The sequence below is a fragment of the Protopterus annectens genome, chromosome 3.part0 (genome assembly GCF_019279795.1).
Source record: "Protopterus annectens isolate FY-2018-M chromosome 3.part0, PAN1.0, whole genome shotgun sequence".
NCBI lineage: Eukaryota > Metazoa > Chordata > Ceratodontiformes > Protopteridae > Protopterus > Protopterus annectens.
The window spans coordinates 903324913-903347758 of record NC_056731.1 but is presented as its reverse complement, the minus strand read 5'-3'; the positions used below and the strand labels follow the sequence as shown (position 1 = coordinate 903347758).

The 22846-nt window shown below is 39.2% G+C and overlaps 1 protein-coding gene across 1 annotated transcript in view; it reads right to left on the bottom strand.

The window, feature by feature from the left end:
• PRKDC (protein kinase, DNA-activated, catalytic subunit) overlaps nucleotides 1–22846 on the bottom strand; it is a 4917417-nt gene that overhangs the window by 232241 nt on the left and 4662330 nt on the right. Inside the window, exon 76 of the mRNA XM_044065724.1 lies at nucleotides 19998–20081. Within this exon, the coding sequence (XP_043921659.1) occupies nucleotides 19998–20081 (84 nt within the window). The remainder of the gene's footprint in view (nucleotides 1–19997; nucleotides 20082–22846) is intronic.

The window sequence follows — 22846 nt, the reverse complement described above, 5'->3', positions numbered from 1 at the left end:
ATCAGCCCAGAGGTTAAAATCTGGAGCCCCTTTTTTATTTACCACATCACTATGGTGTTGTCTGTAATCACCTGCAACGACCCTTGGGGACCACAGATGATTGAGAGTTGAGTGCATTTCTGACTACCAACATCAATTTTATGCATGTGTGTTTTGGTCTGTCTTTTTTGTTCCAAAGACCCTGCGCTTTTACTGAGGTACTCCCAGAGACATGACAACCCAAGCAAAGTCTGAGGCACCCATAGTTATATACTGTGCTGAAGCATTAAGGGAGAATGGGATACCTTGATTCAGATACAACTCGTCTCTCCACCAAAGTAGTTTCCTTTTTTACAAATCTCAAAACTGGAATTTGGGATGTTGATTTTGGGACCACTAACATTCTCTCATTGTAGAGTCTTGCTGGAGGAATCATAAGAATCATAGATGCCAGGAATCCTACTACCCCGAAAAATTCCCTTGCTTAAGTCCTGGGCCAAGTGGAAAAACTCAGTAGTAGATCTCGGTTTAGATATATTTTTTTCCTGTAGAATAACTCTGTTTGAAATGAAGGTATTTTAGAGATACCAAGAAAAGCAATCCTGTGAGGAGGAGTCAAACAAGACTTTTGAATGCCTGTAAAGATCATTTACCCTAGTGAGCAATTCCTGATGCTTTGATAAATACTCTGCAAAGATAAACAGTCATCTAAACAGGGAAATATGAATACCTTTTCTGCAACAGGGTATCACTAGGATTAGACACTTTCTGAACACGCTTGGAACACTGGATAACCCAAAGGGCAATACACAGAAATGATGGTGTAATCCAGACACACACACACACCTTAAAGTTTGAAATCTGAGACTCTAAGAAGGTGTTCATAAGCATCCTTTGAATCTAGAGTTATCAAGAAACTGAAAGCGGTAACAACTAAGTTGTGAAAGGATAACATTTTAAACTCTGGAAGTTTCATAAACTGATTGAGAGAATAAAGGTCTAGTGACTGATTGCCATTAGGCATCTTTAAAAAGAGAAACATTCTTGAAGAAAAAAAATTCTGCAAGAGGAGGAACTTGTCCTATTACTCCTTGAAACAACAGATGCTGAATGACAGGAGGGAAAAAGTTTGATCTGGAAAATGAGGTAGAGGAAGATTCCTCTGAAAAGGCGGGGTCTCCCAGTGCCATCTGTGCCATTAATGGATCACGCTCAGAACCCATTTGTCTGATATCTGTTGCCAGATAGGGAAATGGAGAAGCAGATTTTGGGGGGCATTTAAAGTTTGAAAAAAATTGGAAAGAGGTGGAGTATGATACTATTTGGACATGAAATGTCAAGCACTCAAAAACCAGTAAACAAGATGCAGAGGACCCAGATACCTTGACCGGAAAAATACTGTGCAGCCACAACAGATCAAATGGAAATAATTGCTGGTATATAATCCAGCTAAGCAAACCAGTCAAATGGTGCAAATAAACAGACCAAATGGAATCCAAAGAAAACGATTTTAATCCACAATTCTTAAAAACTTTAAAAGAATCATGTGTAGGCATTGTTTGTTACACTTGATAAAGCCTGGTAGTACCGGGCGAAAGCGCTCGTGTTTTTAAGAATTGTGGATTAAAATCGTTTTCTTTGGATTCCATTTGGTCTGTTTATTTGCACCATTTGACTGGTTTGCTTAGCTGGATTATACACCAGCAATTATTTCCATTTGATCTGTTGTGGCTGCACAGTATTTTTCCGGTCAAGGTATCTGGGTCCTCTGCATCTTGTATACTATTTGGACATGGTCGTTCAGACTTATTGGACTGTCCTGTAGTCAGAGAGGCTACCTCCTCCATTTTAGAACCTCCTTGCCATTGTTTTTTGAAGGTCTGAGTGACAGAAATTTTCTGGGTCTGCTTAAATGGCTTTCTGGTAACTGCTGCTCTGGAAGACACATCTGCTGAATCATAAACAGACTTCAGAGTGTTTGGTTACTTAAGACACACAAGCAATAAGTACATTCACAGATGATGTTTTCCTCAGAAGAGCAAAATGTGGCCAAGAATTCTAAAAAATCAATGTAGCAGAAGTATGCACTTTTTCTCACCAAGTCTATCAAAGGCTTTCACGTTCTTATCAGAGAGGAGGGATTAGCATTTACCAAAAGCTTTACCACAGTACGATTTGGCAAAGAAATCAGTCCGGGGTCAGATGTGGGATTACAGAATTAAAAATTTGTAAGACTGATGAATGTTATACAATTTACCTTCTCTGAGCTGCAGGCTTATTGTTAGGCATGTTACAGGTTGTAATAAAAAACATCCACAAAAGCTGGAAGTACATGAGGAACAGAAGTTGGCTGAGGAAATTCCACTTGTAATAAACTAATATTTTTTAGACAAACTAGAATTTCAACATTCCCACTGAAACAACTGTTTTATCGTGAATATGATTTCAGAAAAAGAAAACAGAAATTCTTCTAAGGGACTATCAGGAGAAACACTTGCCCCAGAATGAGAATCAGTCACCTGAGAAGAAAAAGCACAAGATGATGCCTTAAAATCATTTTCCTGCTCATTACATTGGGGTTCTTAACAGTAAAACTAGTATAAGAAGGGCCATGGGCCAGAATTAATCCCCGATCTAAGCCCAATAGGCTATTCTTGTCCAAAGATACTGACACAGGAGAAGATAAAAAGAAGGGTTGGATGGTTACCTCACAGATGCAAATTTGACAGTTTATATGGTCTTTTAAATTTGACAGTTTATATGGCCTCTTGCATAATGACTGTGCAAGTCTCTAGCAAAACACTGAATAGAGAATCTCATCCACTTTGCTTGGATTTCCTAACCTCCTCCATAACATACAGATTTGTCCTCTGAAAACACATGCCTAAAAGGGATAAGTGCTAGATCATACAATCTATCAGACTTGGAATACTTAAGTTAGGGTACAGTAAGGACCTTTTTAAGAGGCCTGACAGAGGCAACACATTTGTTTCTGGCCTTGCTAGACTCAAATTGAATAAGAACCAGTATTGCTTGAACCAGAAAAATAACAGAAAAGTAGCACTTCTGGACTTTCTTCACTGATTTTTTGCAGCACCCTTGTGATCAAGAGCACTGGAGGGAAATTATACAGAAACTGTGCTGTCCAAGATTTGGACACTGCCCTCCAGTGAAAACCTGCTGAGTTGCCTTTTTTCCTTTTCTAAGGAAGAAACAAAAGGCCTACTTTTGGCTTACTCCACCTTTGAGACAAGTCAAGAAATACATCAGTGTTCAACATCCATATGAGAGGGTCTGAATGTGACCAGCTTTCCTGACAATATATTCTCGGCAATCTCCCTGGCCTGCACAGTCAGTCTGCATAAGATGAAAGATCCTGTACCTCCTGCTTATTGAAGTACCACATCTTCATGGTGCTGTACATAAAGTACATGATCCAGTGTCCAAAATCTGTTTGATGGTTTTTAGAGTTAAAACTATGATCCCACGTGTTCATAATCAGAGATAAAACAATCACCATTTTTTACATCTACATGTTTCCTTTACTTGGCGTTGTCTCAAATGTCCTGGATCATCCAATCTCAACACATGGGTGCCTTATGCAATGTCTGAAGAGTCTGTGGTGAAAGTCTAGATTTCCTGATCGAGTTTGAAGGTTACCTCCTAGGTTAAGGTATACCAGACCCTTCTACAATGACCGTTATAGGCAAAATGGTGATGGGACTTTCCACAGACTGGAAAATGCTGGCACAACATATGCCTGAAGTGCCAAAGTTACTTCCTCATATGTAGTCATTCCAGGGAGATCCATTAGTATGCAAAAGACCATATACCCTAAGATCCCAAGGAATTCCATTGTTTTGATGGTGTTGTTTTCTAAGACTAACTGGGTAAAGTATGACAGAGAGAGTACTTTGCCTTCTGGGAGAAGATTTTTGTGTTGCTGTGAATCTAGTAATGCTGCCCTGGCAGTGGTCAGCTGACTCAAAAATGTAGCACAAGAAAGCTAGCCTTTAAAACCATTCCAATGTGAAGTTCAAGGCCATCTAAATCCCTCATCATGAGTTTATCCAAATCAACAAAGGACAAATATGCATGCTTTGGTCTGCAAAAAGCAATTACTGCAGTTAGTCACTTTGTGAAAAATATGGGTGGAGCAGACAAGACACAGGGCAGTATTCCTCCTGCTTTGAATCTTAAATAGCCAACATGCACCTTTGAAGAGCAGTGTGGAGGCAGGAGTCCTTAAGATTTAATGTGACCATAAAAGGCTAGTGGGTACAGGAGGGGAAGAAAGCCTTGAAGTGTAAGAATTTGAATTTCAGTAGAAAAAGGAATTTGTTAGCCTTGAATGGTCAACAGGCTTCTAAGTCCCTTCTTTTCTTGGTGATGAAAAGAATTTTGAGTAGAATCCTGGGCTTTCCTTCTCTTTCTGTGACACCTTGATTTGGAAGATACTCCACTAGAGGTACATCTAGAGGCATTTGTTTCTTGGGAATGGGGGGGGGGGCATACCTTCACTAACAAAGAAGCATCTGACCTTGTCTCAAGTATGCTGAGAACCAACTGTTCCTGGTATAATAAAAAGACAGGAACGTTTCCAGGAACAGATGGTATTCCTGTCGAAGTCTGAAGCTAGGAGTGAAGAAAGTGGCAAAGATATGCAAGGTTTTGTTTAAGAGTATTTTAAAAAAAGTGGAAAAGCACCAACCTCCTAGAAGAAAGCTGAGGTGTGGCTGTAATACCTAAAAATAATAAAGACCCATCAGATCCAGCTTCATATACAGGCCCATTCTGATTGTTTTATTTTCCAATAATAAACATTTATTACATCATTTATGAATATAAGCAATCATACATTTATATAAATTAAAATAAATCATACTGACAATTTTTGTTGCAAATATGATACATCACTTATAATCTATACAGTTATTGTCAAACATTACTTAGCTCATTCAAATCCTGCCTTCTTTTTGTTTCTTCTCTGCATGTATTGTTCCCACAATTCCGATTTTTTCTATGTAATTTGCTCCTTTCCTACCCTTTTCTAAAACTACCAATTCCAGTTGTTTTAACTCCATTACTATATTCACTACTTCGAGCAAAGTTGGTTTAGACTTTGATTTGCAACTTTTAGAAATTGCTTTTATTGGCAGCCACCATAATTAGACTCAGCAAATTTGGATTCTGAATCATAGCTCAAAAAATAATTTCCTTAGTTACACCAATTTGCCCAGCCAGTATCTATGACATTGCAGTCTGCAAGGAATCTTTAAATTCTGCCAACTCATTACACTCACAAAAAGTATATTTCCAATTACCTCTGTCCTCTCCATCACACTTCCAACACATGCTATCTACCAGAGGAAAAATTTTTTGGAGTCTACTTGGGATATAAAAAAAATACCTATGTAAACACTTCCAAGAAAAGATCCTAAATCTTCTACACTTTTTGCATATTTGGGAGACATACATATATTCCCCATTGTCTCTTTGTGAATTGCTTATCTAAGCTCTCTTCCCAATCCTTTCTAAACCCCTCTTACTGATTCTTATAGTCACTATGACATATTTTGTATGCTCTACTAACTATTCCTTTTTTTAACACCAGCTTCTGTTCTTGATTTTACTAAAAACTACCAGTGCTGGTCTTTTGCTTAGGATTCCCCTATCTCTTATCTTTGCCTATGCTTTGATATCAATCCTTTATACGGAAGGCAATCTCTAGCCTGCAGTCCAAATAAATTATTGGCATATTCCCATGTTATTACCTTTCCCTCTCTAATTATTTGCTCCCAATAGCCTGGTTCTTTTGCCAGTTTCCTCCAATAATTTCCAGACCCCTCTTGCCTATTGTCTGCATCCCTAATTGCAGTCATCCCTATCAGCAGAATCTCCTTTCTCCATTTCTATATGTTGGCTTAGCTTTTAGAATACTTTCTGAACATAATATTCTGTACAGTTATTGTTATTCTCCTTAAGGATCAGTATCCAAAATCATAATCTCTCCTTTTTTCTTGAGCGTTCCATGTTTCATCATCAACTCTTTCCACTTTGAATTATGGGTTACTGTGTTTGCTATGTATGGCAGCCTTAACTGTGTAGCTCTGAAATACCTCTTCAAATAGAGTAATTCCAAATCACCTTGTCCAATTGGAAGAATCAGCTTATCCCACTAGACTCTTGCAGTCTTCCTCTCCCCAGATAAAATCCTTCAGCTCTTTATTGCTATCCACAACTTCTCCGGTGGTTGATAAAAATATGCCTGACCTGTGTATAAAACTAAAGGGACTAAAAACATCTTAACTGCGTGCATCATGCTATCCATATAACAGACCTACCAATTTCTCAGTTTTTGTATTATCTGTTTTAGTCTCCACACCAGAATCCTTTTTAATCTGAGCGGGTTTCTGCTTGTTTGCGCATTGCACAGCACCTCACACTACAGTGCAACACTGTGCCAAAACCGGACAGTTACATTTAACAAATTTTCCCTTAAAACCCAGGCAGAAATACATATTTCCAGAAAAGAGTGCAGCGAGCCAAAACAGGAAACCCGAAAATTAATATCCACTCAATTTATCAAGTTTGTTATCAATAAATTGAGTGGATATTAATTTTTGGGTTTCCTGTTTTGGCTCGCTGCACTCTTTTCTAGATTTATTGGTGTATTTGGAGTGCTTTCACTTGGTTCAACAGAAATACCCATTTGCCGAGCTCCTCCGTATCATTTCTGAAAAGCCACCCCAAGTGACAACAGTCTTCAACCTAGCATTATGGACAGTTGGGACCACTCTTGTTTCTCCTGCCAACCTTGTTTACTTGGGTCACTTAAGGCAGTGTAGCAATTGCCTCATATACACAGACAACCATCTAACAATACCACAATCTAGTACAGAGTGCAACAGATGTATTTACACCAAGAATCTAGAATCCATGCTCTCTCTTACTCAAAACAGTAACACGGAGAAGGTTGCCAACTCACCCACCACTACATTTTCACATAGTACCACTACTCATACATATACCACTGCTCAAACATATAGTATGCATCAAACACATAAATCTAAATACGCAAAGGTTCTCTTGAAAAACTTATGAAACACCAGAGACCTCAAAAACACACGTCTGCTACAGCTAACACAGTGACGCACACCAGTGTCTCACCCACAAAGCACGTAAGGCATAGCACTCAAAAAACAAGTTTTCTTAGTACTGAATATAGTATCACAGATAAAACAACTGGAATTGGGATCTTTAGAAAAGGGAAGGAGCAAACTATATAGGAAAAAAATGGGAATTGTGGGAACAATATATGCAAAGCAGGAACAAGGTTTAAGAGGCAGATTTGAACAAGACATGATGCTTAACTGACAATTTGTGAATGGTTTATAAGTGATGTACAATGTTTACAATTACAATTGTTTCAGTGGTGTCTGTGATGTAAATGGTTTGCAACTAGTGATATTTTGTATGTTTTTCATTTATATAAATGTAAGACTGCCTTTGTCATATGTGTAAATTTAATAAAGACTTTTGGAAAGAAAAAAAAAAGTTTTCTTGTCATTGGAGACTCAATAGTGAGACACATGATGTCCCACTCACCAGGCTGGACAAGGAGAAAAGTCATGGTCAGCTGCCTGTCTGGTGCCAGGATTCGCCAAATCATGCATGCACTCAGGTCTCTCAGCAACAAGTACCGTTATGACTTTGTCATAGTGCATGTTGGTGTGAATGAACTGAGACGTACCTTGCTGGACTATATGAAGACAGACATGGTCGAGCTCTCCGAGTACATTTCCTAGGCAGGTATGTCCCTAACCTTGAGCAACACACTACTCTCAGCTAGAATTATGCCACAGTATAAACAAGAAATTATTGATTTCAATAACTGGCTTAGTTTTTGGTGTCATTCCAAGGGGATCCAGTTCCTCTCTGCCTGGGAAGCCATGACCGACAAATTTCACTGCTTTGCCAGAGAAGGTTTGCACCTGGCACCCCTAGGCATTCAGCTGCTAGCAAAGACTCCTTGCATCCCCATAGTGCCTTTTTTTAGGTAAAGTCTCAAAAACAACATTACTGATGTGAAATTAACCAATCAGAACAAAATAAGGGTCATGCTGCTAAATGCAAGGAGCTTAAACGAAAAAATGCACTCCCTGGAAGCACTTCTATCACTAGAAGATGTAGATGTCTGTGCAGTCACAGAAACCTGATTTAAGGCCTCAGACAGTACCCAGGCCCTGAAAGGCTACAAATGCCTTCCACAACTTTAGACCACAAAATGAACACGTGAAAACTGTATTAGAGATAAATTCACCTCCCGCCTAGTTAGACTGGACAGTTCCATGGAGTTACTCCAGGTTACGGTGGGTAAGACCTCCATTCAAGTCCCAACCAGTTACAGATCCCCCTCCATGGGTCCTGACACACACAAAGCCTACTTAACCAAACTGATCCAAATTTTACCAAACACACTGGTTATGGGGGATTTCAATTATCCCATCTACTGGGAAACATACTCTAGCCCAAACTCGCTAGCACAAACGTTCATTGACTTTGTGAATTTAAATGCCCTGGAACAAATTGTCCATTCCCCAACAAGAGGAACAAACATTCTAGATCTGGCCCTCACCAACATGTCAAGCAGGTGCTCTGCAGCAACTGCTGGACTTCACCAAGGCAAACTATACCCTCTCAGGTGAAGATATAAATGCATTCCAAGCCACACCCCAAGCTGACAGTGGTAGCTATGCTGAAGTTTACACTAAAGCTCTGTACAATCACTTGCATAAGTGAATAAACTTGGCTGTACTTGACAGACTCAAAGCCAGAGCCCCAAGTAAAGTAAAATCAAGCTGCCATGATGGACTTCCAGCATCAATAAACTGTATAATAAATGCAAAAAGTTGCTGTCCAAGAAATCAAAGACAAGGACCCAACAATGGAAAAGCATCCTCCTTATCTTTAACAGGCAAATAAGACAACTTCTCAAGCCCTCCCAGAGGTCCTTTGAGAGAAACCTAGCAAGAACTGCCAAGGATAACCATAATACCTTTTACAACTATATACGTAACCTAAAGGGTAGGACCCAAGCATGTGCAGAAATGATGGTCAATAGTATCACACACCCTGACCCCAGAGAGATAGCAAACCTGCTAGTGGATAAGGTTTGGTGAAAATTTCACTCCCCGTATCTCCTATCTTACAGCAAACTCTCCACCAAACTCCCCCTCCCACACACACACTTTACATATCTGAAGAACAGGTCCACAAAGCCCTGTCCACGGCAAAGCATAAGGCCTCTATGTTACCAGATGACATCTCAGGCTGTCTTCTAAACAGGCTAAAACATGAACTAGCATCACCACTAAGCACCCTTTTCAATCATAGCCTAACCACAGACTTTGTTTCTGCAGAATGGAGCATAGCTACAGTTATTCCCCACCACAAAGGTGGACCAGCAACAGACCCAGGGAATTACAGACCCATAAGCCCCACCAGCCTCATCTGTAAGGCCATGGACCATATCATTGTAGACCTCATAAATACATAGGTGACCTCCAAACCCTGGATCCTTCCCCAGTTCGGCTTTGTGAAGGGCAGATCCTGCCTGTTAAATCTAATGGATTTCTCTGAAAGAGAAACCAAAGCAGCTGATGAGGGCAAATGTTTGAGACACAATCCCATATTCAGGCATTACCGATAAACTTAGAAAATTGAATGTAAACCCCTTCATTGTAAGATGGGTTGCCAACTGGCTCACAAACCGGAAACACTATCAAAGTGGGTGATTCAACATCAACCAGCAGACCTGTTACCAGTGGGGTGCCACAGCAGTCACTGTTGGGCCCCTAATGTTTGGTATATACTTCTCAGAAGTTCAGGTCAAAATTAAAGCGTTATGGCTGATCAAGTTTGCAAATGACTCCAAACTAGATGCAATCACTGAATCCCCAAATGATGTCAGTATACTCCAGGAGGGTCTCACACAGACCAACAACTGGTGCACCAGTCACGGTCTCAAACAATGCAAAGAAATGCATCATCATTCCCTTCAGCACAAACAATATCTAAGTGGTAAGGGACCTGGGATCACAGGTTGACCATGACCTTAACTTCGACCACTGTGTGTCAACCATTGTAAGGAAAGCTTTCCACGGAGTTCACTTGATTAGTAAAGGCATCGCCTCGAGAACAAGAGAGGTTATAACCCCTCCTATACTCTGCACTTATCCAGCCCATAACTGAGTGTAACGCTCCATTCGGTATGCACCATACTAAGCACCTGCAGCAATTAGAGAGATCTCAGAGATTTCTAACAAAGATCAAAGGCCTCCAGCATATGCCTTACATGGACAGACTAAAGTCCCTGTCACTATACTCCATATCATATAGACTTTCTTAGGGGAGAATTATGCCTACCCTACAGAGCAACCCAAGACCCAAACCTAATGAACTTACTGCATAGCCATAAATCAAATGTTTCTAGGGCTACCCATTCCAGGGAGTTAAATATAGCCATGGATAACCAAGGAAATGATTTTTGAGCTGGGACATAAGATCTGAATTGCCTAGATACAGTAAGGCCTTGCTAAATTTAATTCTGGTGGCTGACAGAAAGCAGTTGTTAGAAAATGGAAATTAAAGTCTAAACCAACTGTATTTTAAAGTACCAAATATTGTAACAAAGATAAAAGAACTGAAAGTGGGATCTTTAGAAAATGTTAGGAACGAATTACACAGAAAAAATGGAAATTATGACAAATATACATGCTTACGGATGTGCTGAAGGAGGAAAGAGATGTAAGGGAAGGAACTGATCAATTTATATAATGATGGATTGATAGTTAAAAATATATGTGTGATGTTTAATGTTTAGAACTAGGAATACGTTAAAATGTTTTGTTTTCTTTTATACAAATGTATGCTTGACTACATCTTAAGTGATAATTCAATATAGTTGTTAAAAAAAAAATTTTTTTCAAGTCATAGGGAAAGCAATATTGTTAAGACAGAACAGCAAGGGCCCTAAAGTCCTACTGAATGTCAACTGTGAATGTGTCTATTGCAGAGAGAGACTGGGCTTACTGTGAAATTTCAAAGTCCTGTTTGTAAGGTATCTCAAATACCGCAGTGTTGAACTTTAAAGAATGTTTGAATTAAGAAAGGATATTTTATAGTTAACACTGCCAGATGTCCTTTTTGGATCACTAAAGACTCTTGTTAAGTGCATGCATCTCATCTGTAGGTGCACTTAATGCTGTTATGTATGTTGCAACTTTCTCTAAAACCATGCTAACAATTAGAAGTACAGGTTATATCAATTATGGTGATATAGCTGAAAAAGATACGTAATATAATTGACTGTTAATAATCCATCACTGAGATTAAAAAACAAAGAACGGCCTTATAAAGCAACCAGCTTTAATTATTCTTTCTTTTTTGCAGGCTCACAGGAAGTTCTTGCTTTGTCAACAATAGGTAAGCCAAGGATGCTGAATAGGTGCTGGTTTTCTGTGCAGATGCCTATCAGAAGATGGATAATTTTTAAGAATGATACTGCTGGGTGGTAAAATTTCTGTAAGGATTTCAGAATATTCCCTTTCTGGCAAACCGTTTTGATAAGTAGTTGTATTGCCAAACAAAAGGTTATCCTCTAGAAGAACATTCAAGATCTGTGATTTAATATTAGGTTACTGCACTGAACACTGTATTCACAGACTCCAACAGCGTTATAACATATATAATCTTTTCCTCAGCTGTTTCGATTACATGCACCTGTATGGCACTTAAAGTAAACTGAATGTGCGCTAAACACGAACTCTGATATGAAAATCTGCTAGGTAGGTATTCACTATTACTTACTAACAAAGTACGATATATATATATATATATATATATATATATTTTTTTTTTTTTTTTTTTTCCTTCCAAACCTGCCCAGCTACACCTTTCTCCTCAAAGTGAGATAAAGTATGGTATGACTTGCATGTATCACATTTCCATTCTGATTTTGCATATGTATGTACAGGTACAATTTTTTCTGTTATAGTCATTAACTCTTAAAATGTTTATGTATGGAAGGCGTCTGGAAGCTCAAGCATGTGTAAACGTCATTTCGGGTGATATCCATGTGTTCTCAACCGACCTGAAGTGAATGACAGAAGTCCACTATTAACACAGAAGGTCTTTGGCTAAAGAAGTTCGCAGATGACTGCAAACTAGGAGCCATAAATCGAAACTCCTAACGATGTGGACATCCTACAAAAGGGCCTCACTGAGACAGATGCCTGGTGTCAAAGCTATGGCCTCAAGCTCAATGCCAAAAAGTGCATTGTCATCCCCTTTGGTAAAAGCTCTGTACCCATGAACAACAACATAGGCGGTAGTATACTTAACACCGAAAGTGTGATAAGAGACCTTGGGACACACGTGGACAGTAGTCTATCCTTTGATAATCACATCGCCACAGTAGTTAGGAAATCCTTCTACGTGGCACATCTCATCACAAAAGGATTCTCATCCAGAAAAAAAAGAGGTCATTCTTCCCCTCTACTCAAAACTCAGTAGACCCATTATAGAGTACAACACCCCTTTTGGTATGTACCTCACAAGACATCTACAACAACTGGAAAGGCCGCAGAAATACCTCACAAAGAGGATTACCGGCCTCAAACAGATGCCCTACACAGACAGTCTCAAAAAGCTCCAGCTTTACTCTGTCGCATATCGCCTACTCAGAGATGATCTCTGCCTAACATACAAAGCTATGTCAAACCCAGATCTGTTGGACATGATCCACTTAAAGAAATCTCAATCCCTCTGAGCTACATGCTCGGGGGACCTAAACCTTGTCACCACAACAAACAAACATGCTGGAGGGATAGATTCCTGTCCCAGACACTTCCCATACTCTGGAATAAACTACCTATCTATATCAAACAAAGCTCCTCATTAGCACTCTTCAAGAAAAATCTTGATGATTGGATGCGAAATAGGAAATTCACCCCGGGGATCACCTCTGTGGCTCTGCTCGACAGTGGCACAGGAAAATAATTTTCTTGGGTGGCAAAAGCCAGGGTACCTTTTTGGCTGGGCTTGTATTGGCCCCAAGGCCGATAGCCTAGTACCTACCTATGAACACGCAGAGCCTCAGAAAGTGTTGAGCTAGTACATATAGCTTTTTAACCACCCAACACTTTGATAACCTAACAAATAAACATGTAAAATGGGAACAAGTACCTGTTACCTTGTTTACTAATGTACTATATTCCCTGCTATGTTAGCTGTCCTGACAAGCATGGGGCTTCTGCTTCAAAAGATACATTTTAGACACTGATCTTGGCTGAATATTTTTCTAGGATTTTTTTTCTCTCCCCCCAAAGGTCAACCATCAAGCCTTCCCCAGTAAGACAATGCCCAGAGGAGATGTCTTTCAGGGAAACAGAGTGTTTTTTTTACCTTTGATGTCACTCCCTCGTCTATTTGCTGCAGGGAAGAAGCATCCTTGTTCCATATTACGGTAAATATGCTGCCGAACACCAGACCAGAGCCCCACTGACACCCTGCAGTGGCCAGGGACATGAAACTGCTCAGCTTCCCCCTCCCACCCTAATCAGTAGTTTCCATTACACTTTGTGGCAGTTATGGATGTATTTTATTAGGACCAAACCATACCCGCCAATGGGTGACATGCACACCTGCATCACTGCAGGAACCTCCTACACCCTTCCCAGTGTGCATATTGGTCTCCTCACCGATGATGCTTACTCTGTTTTAAAAATATTCAAGATTTGGCACAGGTCAAACCTCTGAATCACTTGAGATGCAACTATAACCACCAAAAATGAAAAACGATACCTCTCCTCTGGAGAGAAGTGGTCACAGTGATGAAGGTGCATCGTTGTCAAGGATAATGCAAACAGAAACACTTGAAACTGAAACCTTTGTTTGCCTACAGGAAAAACTTTCCATACAAAAGAATAATCAGGATGTGTAGATATGCAATCAGAATAGTTAATGTGCAGAACCAAACTCCATTATGTGTATCAAAATAACTGATACTGCACTATGAGCAGTACAAATGTTTCATACTTTAGGTAACTGTTTAGGCCTTTCAGGTCTAGAAAAGGTCCCATGTTTTTGTTCCTTTGGGGTCCGTGACAAATTAAAATAAAGTTCTTCAGCACAGATCTTACTGTACCATTTTAGAATACGGATAATACATCTGCATGTAAGGTTTGGAGCCAGTTGCTAGACCATCCAGGCATCCTTCAGTTTACACAAAGGGTGAAGCTCTTTCACTACTTTTCAGAAAAGAAAAGGAAATGCTATCCAACAGACTAGCAAACTCTTTGGTGTAACGTCTGAAGAAACGGAGAGCTACTTTTATTCTGCTACTATGATATAAACAAGCTTGTTTGCCTTAACTGCCTGATACAACAGATGCACGGACACTGCTGATGTTGCTGCTGGAATTTTACATGCTTATAGTTACAGAACTTCTTAGTCAAAGTCTGTTGAGCCTAGACAAGCAGAACACACACACAAAAAATAAAACTGACTATGCTACTCATGGCTTTTTAAGCTCAATAAATACTTGCTTAATTTCTCAACCAAAACACGTGGGCTAGTGAAAGGAATATTGACAGCCTCTTGCTGAAGCTTTGCAGGAAAACCCTGAGACTCTCATCCAAGTGTGCTGCTATGGCACTGTCTCAGTAGTTCCTGCTCTGTGCCTCTAAAAAGTCATATACAAGTCTAAGGAATACCATACTAGTGGAAGACAACCCAGAGACTCAGGAGTTTGACTTTTCCTCCAAGTCGAGGAAGGACCCAAGGGTTGTCCAATTTTCTTGAGAAGGATTCAGATTATGGAAGTTAAGTGTCCAAGATGCTGAGTATAATATTTCTAGAATGAGGAAAACATAACTTTTGCCCAGTGATCTATAATTCTGGACTTCTTGCCTAGAAGATGATAAAGTGTTTAAGAGAATTCTTCTTTTTTTCTGCTACAATAGTCACTGCAGACTAACACTGATATAGAAATGGCAATCCTTTTAAAGCCAGAAATGTTCTGTCTGCTTTGGAAAGAAAGGAATACAAGTTTTCAATCACTGCCATGCCTTATTAAGAACTTCCTTCATCACAGAAAGCTGCATGGTATGGTTCTGGTAGACCAAGAAACTCAAAGTTTGGGACAGGCTTGGATGAAGTCTTGAAAAATACTTTCCGCAATGCTCTGAAATAAGCCATGGAATGCTGGGTCATCCTAAGGTGTGTTTGGACAGTTCAGAGGGAGCTGCCAGACACTGAAACTCCTCCTGACAAAAAGAACTGGAGAAGAATAAGGAAGATTGCAAACAGAACTCCTTCATCACATGCACTGTCAGCATTTCCTCCACAGGACAGTCATAACTGCAGAAAGCCAGGAAATACAGGATTTCTAACCCTCTGCACGGGACCTGCTTTGTAGCAAGTATGCTGTACATGCCACGCAAAAAATGGGAATGGACTGTGAAGAGGGGCCTAAACTTGTCAGAAGACAAAGGATCCCCTGATAAAAATCCTATCAGTCAAGGGAGCTGATGGCACAGTTGTTTAAACCGTAGTTAGAGAAGTTTTTTAATGGGAGATGGTCAGAAAGATAAAATGGAGGAAGTCATTGTCTTGGGACAGCAAAACCTTTCTCTGAGTATTACATGAGGATGTTCACTGAAAACAGACATTTTTCAACTCTAAAAAAGTTGACCAAGAGTGGTGCTTCTTTTTCCAGAGTCCTTTAGGGTCTTGCATGTCCAGGTAAGTGTAATTTAATTAAACTTCTGACACATTCTGCAGGACCTCAGATCACACTTTTATCCTGATACAAAAGACAAACTGGCGTTCTCCTCTGTTTGGCAATATTTAAGCATATTTACATGAATAACATAAGAGCTCTAAAGACTTCTGCAAAGATAAAGATGTGATGCCAAACAATAACAACTGTGTCTAAACAGCAGAAAAATCAGCAGAATGAACACAGGGTTTGACTCCACAAATGGAGGCAATACAGAACTGAGGGGACATGGTGTCTGGGGTCATCACTCCTTGGTGCTCTATTTCAGGTTAGCACACCCAGTCAACATTACTTCAGAGTTGACAAATGGACACACCTGAAGACAGCCGACCCAACTTCATCTGAGGCACTGCAGCCCAGGGATAAGTATTACTCCATTTGGTTAGGTTATTAAGCACTTTGACTCTAATGGTTTGCTCTTACTCTACTTTGCAGTACATGGAGCACCACAATTATACTTTAAATTCAGGAAGAGGACAAGTTTGTTAAACAGCTTTCTGATTTAAGAAAGGTGCCTACTAAACATTTTTCAACACCTTTCAGCACTGTTAGGCTCTAGTTACATGCTAGAACACTAACAGCAATAAGCACAGAATAGCATCCAAAGTACTGTCACAGCTTTAAAAGCTGTAATATACTTCATCCTGTCCTAGAAAAAACAATCACACACAAGTGTGACACAGAAAAAAATCTAAAAGTTATAAAATGTGCTCATTCATTTTATTCAGAATTTTCCTTTGTAGACTGGGTTGGTCCTTTTAGGCTAGTAACCTCTTTCCAGTGGAGACCTGAGATGGTATTTATACTACTATGTGTAATTTGGCCAAGGAACTGGGGAAACTTCCACTACTCTTTTCGAAAGATGACATAGGATCTTTTACATCCACCTGAGCTACCATCAACTCAAGCAGATGGGACCTCCATTTAATGTCTTCTCCGAAGGACGACACACTCAGAAATGCAGCATCCCCTTAATGCTGAACTACAGTCTCAGCAATCCAATCAACTGTTGTTGGAAAAGAACCACAGCTTTCTGGTTTTCCAGCACCAAAGGTAAGTATGTTACCAAATGCCCACTGATGCTGCATAATTCATTAGACACATTTAGCTTTTGTCCTTTGTATATGTGGCAATGACCTCCAGTTCAGCATGGGTAATGCCATTTACAATAAGTTTGGCACATTGCTGGGCATTTCCTATGAGGTTATGGGTATAGCTGTAGAAAGCTTTGTGGTTGTCCTTTGCTTGAGAAGCTATTTCTTTTTAAATTTAGCCTTTGAAGTATTAATTAGCCCTCTTAACTGCTTGTTTACTTTGGTCAGGGGGCTTTTAATACACATAGCTTTGTTCCTCCTAAGCTTGGCCAAGTTTTTTTTTTCTTTTTGGTTTTGTTGTACAACTGATTGATATTGTCTTTTGGGGTTTGTCATATTCTTAATATGAGTGGGCACAGCTTGCTCCATACAGCTATCAATAAGGTTGTACAGAAATTTTGTAAATAGCTTAGTGTATGCTATTGTGTTTACAGGGTTTGGGGGTGCTTGGAATTTAACCATGATGTTGCTCAGTAGTGAGAGGTTAGCCTTGGAATAGTTCCTTAAGGCTTTTGGTTTCACTGGCTTCCCATATTTAATTTTTATTTTGATTAATATTGCCATATGTTCAGATCTGATCGTGAAGATATTACATTAGGCAGGGAACATCACCCCCCCCCCCATATTTGTGAGGTGAAGGCTGTTTATACCCCCCGGTAGGAAAATGACCAAGTGTTCCAAGATGTTGGTATTAAAGTTTAGGAATCGCTAGGCTTGTGCATTAGAATTGGTGTAGTATACCCAATCTATAGAGAGGTAGTTGAGATCCCCACGAATGTTGTATTGGGTTTAACGTTGAAGGACTCTAGTACATTGAGACCGGATTATACTTCTCTACTTATGTATTTAATCATTCTGACATTATTTAAGGGCTTTAATAAATTTGAAGATTGTTACATGTATAAGACGGTGACAACTCTCAGATCCACACTAGAGCTGTGCTTGCAAAGCTTTAAGTGAATCAAAAACCGGAAGGACTGCAAAACTGAACAGAGGTGGTGACTAACATGCTGACTAGCTTATTGCTGCTTAACTGCTTTTGCTTGTGACAGTCCAAGTGCAGGTAAGGGAATTCTCACTGCTCGCAACTTGCTGCATTAGTAAATTGGAATGTATTCTTCACTGGTAGTCTGGCTTCTTCTGTTTACTGCAGTTCACAACATCCTAATAAAAATTGTGACTAATATAAGGAACTGAGTAACGGGGGGGAGGGGGCAGTACAGTAGGTAGTATCACCTTACAGCAAGAGGTTCTCTGGTTCGATTTTCGGTTGGCTGCCTTTTGCATGGAGTCTGCATGTTCCCCTGTATTCACCTGGGTTTTCCTCGGGTGAACCAGTTTCCTCCCACATTCCAAAGCTATACAGTAGGTGGACTGGACACTCTAAATTGGCCATATGAGTGAATACAGCCACACGGCAGTGTGAACCATGACTCTAGATGATTGTTATGGTTGAAATGACACCCCAACCCAATGTGCAAAACTGGGAAAAAGGGGTTGTGGATAGACAGATGCAGTTTAAGTAACATCTTAAATTATGTTACATATAAGCAAGTTTGCAGCAGTCACAACTTTGTCTTTCAGGTTCACTTTTTTTTAACAGCCTAACAACAATGTGCTGGATGGCTCAGTTATGGAAATTACTTGACGCCAAGTATGAAAAAAAGAAGTTATGTACCTACCATAACGTCCCATGTTAGTTGTCTTCTTCTCACCTTCTTTTTGCTGGTTGGGTTCGGAGCCGATCCTCTGCTCCGACTCGGCCATCTTCAATAGCTCGAGAGCTGTTTACTGGCTCGAGTCTACCCCATATCCCATGATGCCTGGCACTAGCTACCCAGATCTCATTTGCCGCTTCAGACTGCGAGGTTGTCTTACTGGCTCATGCTTGTATATTTTTTGTATTTTTACTAAATTTTACTGAAATTTTTTCTTTATAGTGTACCTAATTACTTAGTTGTTCTAGTCCCCAAGCTAGATTCCCTAGATAGAAAACTGGAATAAGAATAAAGTGGGTAGGAAGCACAACCTCTAATGTGGTTGCAGGGTGGGGTGGCTTGACCCACCTGCAAAAATATTTTTATTTATACTTTAACTCAGAATTACATGTCTGTGACTAACTATGATACAAAGGTCTTCTTTTTAATATTAAACACAAAAATCAGGCCACAGGAGCAGTCTCAAGCAATGAAGATAGTGTGCAGCTGTATTACCCGTTTGTAGAGCCCCAAGCACTACTAACAGGATGGTCACAACTGTATGCTAAGCTGTCTTAAATGCTGATCAGCCCTCCACTGGAATTGGAATACTAGAATCGTATGAAAGTTTATGCTGAGATAGAGAACTAAACCAATTATACATGTAGAAAACCTTTATCTGCTCATTTCACTGTCATCTGAAGCTTACAGTACTATGGAAATCACATTCATCAACTCAATTACTTTGCGTATGGCATACTAAGAAGTCTGAAGCCATCTTATAAATGGCCAATTAAAACAGACAGCTTAATATAGGAAAAATGTATTAATACCACGCATGAGATAATTCAGCACTACTAATATGAACTCTGATCTAGGGCCATTTTTCTGGTGTAAAACAAAACTACTACTAAAAATTGTGTACAGAATTATTTAACAGTTAACCACTTTCTCTCTCTGCAATCAAGATCTTCAGCAGAACATTTTTTCTTGTATCAAAGTCTGAATAAAGTAGTTTCACTGCACTGATTTCAGGTAGCCTTTGGGGTGCAAAACACATTAAAAGACTTCTGAAGACTAATGCAGTATGCAAAATACAGACTGTGAATCTGAGCCCAGTACTACTGAATGAATATACACAGTATATTAAATTTGTGGCTGCAATTACCACAGTACAGTTTTAGTCTCTGTTAAATATTTATTACAATTCTACTGTCGAATATTTGAAAAGTGTCAGACAAAAATGAGCAATTACGTCAAATACATTTCTGTATGTACTTACGATTAACAAATTCTGAGAATGCACACTTGTGCATAACTTACTTGGCTACACTTCATTTGTCATGGTTGACAGTTTAAAATAATGAATGACTGCATACTTACATGTACATTTGACAATATCTTAAAACTCCAGTGTTCTTTCCTGCCAGCTTAGACAACCAATCACTGTACTGAGCACTGGGCTTTCTGAAAACAATAGAGAGAGAGAAATTATTACAAATGGATTATCAACTACCAGCCTGTCAAAATGCACCAGATTTCCAAAATTCTGTTAATACAACAATAAAACACTGGATTTCAGTAACCACTTCACTGTCATGATACAGTTCTCACCCATACCGCCTTAATCTTCCCATGTTTTAAGGTGGTAGCAAAGGTTAGTAAAAAAAGATTTAGGATATTAAGGAAGTATAGCAGTAAGGTAGATGATGTCAACTACACAAAAAGCAAGCAGGAAAGCCAGCTGGAAAACCAAAGGCTCAATGTCCCGTTCAGACAGGAAAAGAGAGACAGAAACGTATACGTACATAAGGAACATAAAAATGAAAGGATAGTGAAGCATTGGTAAAATGGATAGAAAATGAACAGTAGGATGTAGGTCTGCTAAATAAATTCTTCTGTGCAGCATAAGTGAAATATTCACCAAATTCAGAAAACAGAAATGATCAGGTTTTGGAGGGGATCCCAGATGCTTTACATAAGAATCCTAAAAGGAACGAAAAAAAAAAATTATTATTTATATATATATATATATATATATATATATATATATATATATATATATATATATACACATACATATGGGATCACTACTAAATTCTGAATACTTACATTACCGAAGACAGGAATCTTGAGGCCAGATAACTGAAAGACGAGAAGACCGAAGACCAGAAGCACAAAATTTGAAATACCGAACACTACACTAAACATACACCACACACATACAAACACCGTCACCCAAAACACAAACACACAAACCTACACTACAGAAAAGCAGGGGGGAAAGCCCCTCTGCACCCCCATGTGGGGGATTGGGCCACCGACACCCCCCTACTTAAATATTCTAACTCCAAAGTCGCACTATACAAACACATGAAAACACCACCACACACCTACATTCCCCCCACATACACACACACATCACAGTCACAACACACACTTACGCACACACTAAAGCCCCTAACCAACACAACCAAACCATAGATACTTACCTAACCTCTCCGTACGTCACGATTTTGAAATTTGCGCTTCTGGTCCTCTCGTCTGTCAGTTATCTGATCTCGAGAGTCCGGTCTTCGGTAAAGTAAGTATTCAGGATTTAGTAGTGATCCTCTATATATATATATATATATATATATATATATATATATATATATATACATACACATCCATCCCCACCCACTATTTCTGTGTTCCCTCCATGTCTCCCTTTGCTTGCCCACCATTCTCCCTCTTTAGATATGCATGGGTTCTCCTCAAAAGCTATCAGCCCTCTGCAATTTGTAGTAAATGACTGGGCCTTGGCGATCCTCAGAAATGATTTTCCTGCAAATAAGTAGCACTATGAGAGACAATGATTTAACCACAAAGACAAAAGTTTGTCTAGTAATATTTTTTTCCCCCAATACCTTTGGCTAATGCTATGGCTTTGTTATCCAGGTTTTACTTACTTGAATGGGAAATATGACAGTTTTACAGTTATCAAGTATGCTCAACAAAAGCTTTCCTGAGTTAGATTTGGTGGGAAACTTGCCAATAAATTAGTGGGTATTGGGAATGCATATAAAGTGAGACACCCCTTTTGGAAGAAACTTGAGTATAGATCTCAAAGTAACCCTACCTTTGTAAACAACCAAGTTAAGGCCCTTTACTTCACAAATCCCAAAGCTCGCACATTCTTGTGGAAATATTGCCTACCAAAGCCAAAGTCTTCTAAAAAGGGAAACTTAAATCACAGAAGGCATGTGTTCAAAAGGTGGCAAAGCTATCCTACTCAAAACAAAATGGAGATCCCATAGATGCAAGGTTTTCTGACAGGTGGTTAAAGGTGAATCAAGAATCTTAAAAGGTCTTCACACATCCATAGGATTAAGCAGTTTGTTGTGGGTATGGACTGAACAGGTAGAAAAAAACAATGAAAGCTAACCATGAAAGTACTACAGCTCAACATTAAAATAGTAACAAGAGACACTCAAGTACGAAATCAGACTCAAACAAATTCTTTCAAACTTTCTGATCCTGACAAAGTAGCAAAACATTTCCATTTCTTAGGAAAACTGACCCTGGCTGGATATTTGTCTGAAAGAATAAATTGTGAAGCTTACAGGAAAGCCAAGATCCTTGCTATAGCTGTGTCTTATCAAGCACAGAGTTCTGATTTTTGGAATCTAGAAAAATTTCACACATTGGTGCAAATACCTGTTACTAGTGGACGTGAATTGTTTAACCTAAAATTGTTTATCATCATTTAAACAAGATTCAGCCAACTTCACTTAATATAAACTTTATTTAAGATGCTTTCTAAATCAAAAATGACAGATTTGATAAGTGACATCGTGTAACCACTTAACAGATTCAAATATATTAATTGCTGTCTTTTGGCTAAACTGCACAGGTAAAAGGTATAAAGCACTTACTCCCAAGACATAAGAGAAGGGCATATTTACACCAAATAAAAATTATATAATATTACTTATACTTACATGTTTTAAGTTGACTGAAAATAAACAAGAATAAATTGTAATTTAAGCAAATAAGTCACTACATCTGGAAACTTTTTCCCACAATCTTTTTCACTCCTGCAGTTGACCACTGACTGCCACTGGTGCTTTTCCACATTCACCAGGTCTTCTAGGCTTTCCAAATCCGGCTCCAGACTTGCTCTCCAACTCATACTCTGGACTGATGAGGAAACTGAGGCCTTCCACTGCAGCATTATATTGCTGCTGAGG